At 41.9% G+C, this 6,666-nt stretch overlaps 1 protein-coding gene across 1 annotated transcript; it reads left to right on the top strand.

Moving 5' to 3' along the window:
• Positions 1-3,108: 3,108 nt before the first annotated feature.
• On the top strand, positions 3,109-6,044 carry LOC147607761 (pentatricopeptide repeat-containing protein At3g09040, mitochondrial-like). Its single transcript, XM_086789816.1, has one exon. It carries the CDS (start codon positions 3,456-3,458, stop codon positions 5,463-5,465), a length of 2,010 nt encoding a protein of 669 aa, XP_086645942.1. The 5' UTR covers positions 3,109-3,455; the 3' UTR covers positions 5,466-6,044.
• Positions 6,045-6,666: the final 622 nt, after the last annotated feature.

Here is a 6,666-nt window from a genome sequence, read left to right as displayed (position 1 = left end):
ATTTTGTAGCAAAAAATCATAGCTTTACAAAAAACTCCAATCAGGGTATTGGTGGCAAATGCTCTTCAAGAGTTCTGCACTCTTTATCAAAGGTTATGATGAGTGCCAATGCTATGCCAAACTGCAAAGGAAGAACACAATGCCCTTATATCTTGTTTGAGTAGACCAACCTTTTGAAAAATGGATTCTAGATTATGCTGGACCAATTAGTCCTGTTGGCAAGAGGAACACAAGCAAGATATATCATTGTCGCAACAGATTACGTTACCAAATGGGCTGAAGCAAGAGCGCCAAGAAAGACAGATACCTATGCAACTACCAAATTTCTTTATGAGAACCCATTGTCATTTTTATCAACGATGTGATCAAATATCTCACTAGCACTCTCATGATCTCACATCGCAAGTCAACAGCCTATTACTAAGACAATAGAAGCTCAGTGCAATGACTGTGATCTTAAACTCACAGCAACTTTATAGGCCTATTGCATTACATACAAGGTTGCGATTGGGTGTACACCCTTTAAGATAGTTTATGGACTTGAGTTAGTGATGCCTTGGGAGTTCATGGTACACAGCTTCAAAGTGGCTGTAACTAAAAATCTTGGGGTAATGAGTTAGCTAAATGTTTACTCACTTTGCAAAAACGACTTGAGGAGGAGAGATAACTAGCAGTGCAAACTATGCTAGTTGAAAAAAACAAAAGGAAGAAGTGGTTTGACAAACATGTTAAAGATAAGGAACTTGACATTGGAGATCTTGTACTTATATACGGGGTCTAAAATGAAAAAAAAAGGCTTAAATATACGGGGAAAGGACCATTTAAGGTATGCGCAATTACCTCCTAAGAGACAATACGTGTGCAAACTTTAGATGGAGTTGAAACCATTGGCTTCTTAAATGGAACTAAACTCAAAAGATACTATGGTCCTCTCACTGAGGAAGCATTACATGCTGCCCATGATAAGAAAGCTAAGAACAGGCTGCTCAAAAGAAAATTCAAGCTCGAGCTAGACAAATCAAACTTCGGCGCAACAACGAAAAAAAGGTTGAAAACTACACAAGCTTATGTAGGATAGGGTTTTAAAGAAACAGAAGATCACATTGCACCTCTCAAAATGCAAGTTGAATTACCTAGCCCTTATGGTAAAGTGCTCTACAATGCATTGCTTTGATACTAGAGAAAGTCACAATGTATGGAATCAATTGGGAAAGCCTCAGTTGGTAACTTCTTCTTTGAGAGCAAAAGGCATCAACAATAAGAATACCAAAGTACTAAGCACTCTAAAAACTATCATCTATGGTGCAAATGGGCCCTGGGTGAACGATTTTTTGGTCATGCCTATCGGGACAATGAAGGAACAAGTCATTCTTGGCTGAGCATGGATGAAAGTTGCCCAATGCACTATAGACTGGGCCATATGTGTGTCTCCACTAACTCAAATACACTACCTTTTTCTTATTTTGGAGGCAACTTCTTGGCATGGACAACATGAATGGTTTCCAGGGCATGGTGCATATGTTTCACGTGGTCCTACTTCTACAGCTCGGCAACTTTCTTATTATCTACCACCACTTGGAGATACTAATACAACCTAACAACTTGCTTGTTATCCACCACCTGTCCATTTCTACTCTAAGTGGTGGATAATAAGCAAGTTTCTCGGCTGTATTGGTAGCTGAGAGAGAGAGAGAGAGAGAGAGAGAGAGAGAGAGAGAGAGAGAGAGAGAGAGAGAGTAATGTTAAAGCCAGAGAGATTTTAAGGGAGTAATATTAGAGCTATCTATGTGGTATGATTTTAACTGCTCGTTGCCAATTCATAAAACTTCTCGCATGAAAAATGCATTCCTTTTGAAATACTTACCCACTACACTGACATGCATATCTTTAGTAGGTTCTCCTCAGCTTCTTGGTCAGTCTCACTTGCATCTTCTAATAGCTGAGATTGCTTCTTCATCCATTGGTGGACTTCATTCCAAGCCTTTGGTTTCCTTTTAGGCACTCAACCACAGAGGATTGCTCTTAAGATCTTGCTTCTTCCTTATGTTTGGGCCTTATTACAAGCACATTGGCTATGGTCATCATCATCATTGGAGAAAATGTACGAAGGCATGGTTTGTAAGGAGTTACATTTTGAACTTTTTGACACCCATGCCCAATTGGATAGGTTTCTTTCTAAAATTTCTCTCTTTGAGTGCAATCTGCCTCTCAGGAATCATTCGCTCCCTTAGGATATGGTCATGTAGTGCCCTTAGGCTCTTATCGTGTTTTGACTCTAATAACTCATCCTAGATTTCCTTCTCAGATTTTTGTTCCTCCAGAGCTTCCTGAGTTTTCAATGTTTCTCCTAAGTGGTCATTTAGTTGTTGATCGTTTCTTGATCCTTCACTAGAGAAACTTCCTTCATAGGATGCTTCTAATAAGACCTGCTCTAATGGTCTTTATTTTAGGATATTTGGTGGAAGTAAGGGGATTGGTCGAGTAGGTCAGTCTATTTCTAGCTGGATTTATTGCACCACTTCCTATGCCTCGTTTAATCTTGCGACCTCTCTAGCATTACGGCATTCTTATAGTTTCTTGGCTTTATCATACTTTAGTCTTGGTTCGTAACATCTTTCCATTGCCTTCTTGGCCATTTCCAAGAGGTTATTCTTTTTATCAATTAGAATTGATCCATTACTACTTTCCATCCCTTGCCAAAGTTATCTGAACCGACGATTCCAGAACTTATTTAATCTCTATGTACCCTGGATCATCCATAGGATTCATGATTTGCTTGCGTCTCTTATCCCTATGGGCTTGGGATGCTCAAAATTTCCTGGTTAAGTTGCACATGCATGTTGACCCTGCACATGCATGTTCCATGCTCCAGATGCGCATTCACCCTACGTACAGACGTTCCATGCTCCACATGCACGTTTAATTTACATACACACATTCATTCTACACACATATCTTCCATGCTCCACATGCACGGGCATCACACTCCTTTTTGAGTATTTTGCGAAGTTTTTTTTGTTATTTTAGTGTGATTTTTGACCGGCATTTTTAAATTTTGTAAGTATTTTACAGCTATATTTCGTAAGGGCAAGGGCGCCCGTAAAAAATCAAACCTGGTCCACGTTTTTTTTGTTTTATTTTGTGTGGGGTGCTTCAGTCCGGGACAGTATGTATGTCCGCGGATATGCAGACGTAAGGAGCACGGACCGAGCGCCTGTGAAAGGAATGTCTTCCTCTAGTTTTGTTCAAGTAGTTGATGTTGCTGCGTGCGTAAAACCAGTTGGGTCCCAGATTTCGATTTCAAGCATGGTCTTACCGAGGAGTCGCTATGTATGGACGGCTGGTCCAATTATAGTTGTGTTAAAATCAGGTTAAGGCTCGAGCAGCCTTGGTGCGATTGAGGGAATGCACAAATCACAACAGAAAGAAGGAGCAGTAGTGGCGGTGGTTGGAGAATGCTTAGCTCAAAGGAGACATTTCCTTATTCGCCCCAGCAGGTTTTTGACAGGTTGGTGTATCGGAATGAGTGTTCCTGGAATTCCCTCATCACAAGTTATATCAAAAGTGGGAAGCCACAGCATGCTCTCACCCTGTACCAGAAAATACAAAAACATGATTCTATACCGCCCCTTGGGCATACTTTTGTGGCCTTACTGAAGGCTTGTGCGAAGCTGAAAGATCTGGAAACAGGCCTCGAAATACACGCAGAGGTTGCCAGAATGGGGCTGCTCGAAAGAGAACTGTTTGTTGGCAGCACCTTGGTTGATATGTATGCCAAATGTGGCTCTCTTACCAAAGCACATCAAGTGTTTGACAAGCTTCCAGTTCAAAATGTTGTCTCGTGGACTGCACTGATTGCAGGATATGCTGAATATGGGCACGGTGAGGAAGCACTCAAGTGTTTCAAACAGATGCAACTCAATGGTGTCTCCCCGAATGCTATCACATTTGTTTGCAGCTTGAAAGCTTGTGGTAGCATAGGAGCCATAGATGAGGGACGAGAAATACATGCTGAGATTGAAAGAAAGGGGTTGTTGGGAAGAAACCTTTTTGTTGGCAGTGCCTTGGTCGATATGTATGCTAAATGTGGCTCGCTTGAAAAAGCACAGGAAGTGTTTCACAAACTTCCAGTTCGAAATGTTGTTTCGTGGACTGCACTAATTGGAGGATATGTTGAACATGGACATGGGGAAGAAGCACTCAAGTGTTTTCAACAAATGCAACTAGAGGGTGTCTCCCCAAATGTTGTCACGATTGTTTGCAGCTTGAAAGCTTGTGGCAGCATAGGAGCCGCAAACAAGGGCCAAGAAATACATGCTAAGATTGAAAGAAAGGAATTGTTGGAAAGAGACCTTGTTGTTGGCATCACCCTGGTCGATATGTATGCCAAATGTGGCTCACTTGCCAAAGCACAACAAGTGTTTGACAAGATTCCAGTTCGAGATGTTGTCTCATGGACCGCACTAATTGCAGGATATGCTGAACACGGGCATGGTGAGGAAGCACTCAAGTGTTTTGAACAGTTGCAATTGGAGGGTGTCTCCCCAAATGCTCTCACATTTGTTTGCTGCTTGAAAGCTTGTGGCAGCATCGGAGCCACAGACAAGGGCCAAGAAATACATGGAGAGATTGAAAGAAGGGGGTTGCTAGAAACAAACGTTTTTGTTGGCAGCACCTTGGTTGATATGTATGCTAAATGTGGCTTGCCAACAAAAGCACAGCAAGTGTTTGACAGACTTGCAGTTCGAAATGTAGTATCATGGAATGCATTAATTGCAGGATATTCTGAATGTGGGCATGGTGAGGAAGCACTCAAATGCTTAGAACAGATGCAACTTGATGGTGTCTCTCCAGATGCTGTCACGTTTGTTTGCAGCTTGAAAGCTTGTGGCAGCATAGGAGCCATAGAAAAGGGACGAGAAATACACGCTGAGATTGCAAGAAAGGGGTTGCTGGAAAGTGACCTTGTTGTTGGGAACACCTTGGTTGATATGTATGCCAAATGTGGCTCTCTTGCCAAAGCACAACAAGTGTTTGATAAGCTTCCTGTTCGTAACGTAGTCTCATGGAATTCACTAATTAAGGGATATGCCCAGCTTGGACAAAATGAGAATGTTTTCAATAGTTTTGACAAAATGCTAGGAGGAGGTGTAATACCAGATATGGTCACCTTCGTGATTGTTCTCAATGCATGCAGTCGCACAGCTCTATTAGATAAGAGCCAGACATACTTTGAGGTCATGAACAAAGACTATGGCATTGTTCCAACTCTTGAGCATCATGCTTGCATGGTTAATCTCTTTGGCCGTGCAGGCCAACTAGACAAGGCAGTAGCAATGATCAAGAAAATGCCATTCTATCCTAATCGTGTGTTGTGGCATACTGTGTTGGGTGCTTGTAGAAATTGGGGTAATGTGGAACTTGGAAAACAGGCATTTGAACATGTAGTGCATTTGAATAAATAGGATGCTGCAGCTTATACACGTCAACACAGGTGTTGACACACCAAGAGGAATTGATCAAGGTTGAGGCAACAAGAGTGGAAAACAAGCATAGAAGAGCCCTAGACATTGTTGGACTAACAACACCCCTGGAATCATGCAGTCATTTTTTATCAGGGATGATAAGATATTCCAAAAGCAAAAGTATCTATGCAAAGCTAGAAGATCATGCCTTCAAAGTGAGAGAGGTTATGTCCCGTCTCATGAGTTTGCATTCAGTGTCACATGACATTTCTGATGGTGCCAAGAAGATGTGGATGTAGCCACAATGAGAAGTTGTATATCATGTGTACCCTAGCTAAGGGGCCATGCACGTTGTCCAGAATTTCCAGGTTCATAATGATGGCCACTTGGCTATAGCAATTACATCTAAGATAGAGCAGAAAGAATTCTTGTCAAAGATTCAAAACACGTCCATATTTTTGAAAAAGGGAAGTGTTCTCGTGGAAACTAGTAGTGACATTAGTGCAACTGAAGTCGCCATTTTGACTTTTACATGAAATGGTAATGCCAAAATGATTAAGAGGAGTCTGTTAGCAGTCATCTCCTGTCTGAATCATATTACTCATTAGGGAGTGAGGGCCTCTGTTGTGGGTGTGTTCCCTCGAGTTAGGAGTAGTCTCCATTTTTCTTCATTTTCTGTGTTGTTTTCCCAGTTTTTCTTTTTGGGATTGGAGATTTGGTAGACCCAGAGGGGGTTCTTTGTTTCACAGCAGTGGTATGTTCATGAGTTGCTGGAGACCTTTGGGATGGAGAACTACAAGCCTATTTGTTCACCGATGGACCCGAATACCAAACTTACAGTTAATGATCCTTGTAAGCAAATTGATGCCTCCTTGTATCGGAAGCTTGTTGGTTCATTGATTTAGTTGTTGAACACCAGATTGGACTTAAGCTTTCTAGTGGGGTTGTTGAGCTCATTCATGCAGAGACACCTTTGAAGACTCGTTGGAATGTAGGATTGCGGATCTTGCGGTATCTGCAGGGTACGAAGGATCTTGGACTCTTCTATGACACTAGAGGGGGAACGACGGATCGAGTCAGACTACAAGGTTGGAGTGACTCAGATTGGGAAGGAAATCCAGACACGAGAAGATCTACATCAGGCTATGGATTTACCCTTGGCACAAGAGCTATTTCTTGAAGCAGCAAGAGGTAGCCAACT

The sequence above is a fragment of the Cibotium barometz genome, chromosome 54 (assembly GCF_041138505.1).
Source record: "Cibotium barometz isolate CiBa-2024 chromosome 54, ASM4113850v1, whole genome shotgun sequence".
In the NCBI taxonomy this organism is placed as follows: domain Eukaryota; kingdom Viridiplantae; phylum Streptophyta; class Polypodiopsida; order Cyatheales; family Cibotiaceae; genus Cibotium; species Cibotium barometz.
Note: the sequence above shows the minus strand (reverse complement) of the source record. Positions and strands in the feature narration are given on the sequence as shown.

Coding starts and splice junctions, on each gene's coding strand:
- LOC147607761 (XM_086789816.1), top strand. CDS start 3,456: ATGCTTAGCTCAAAGGAGACATTTCCTTATTCGCCCCAGCAGGTTTTT.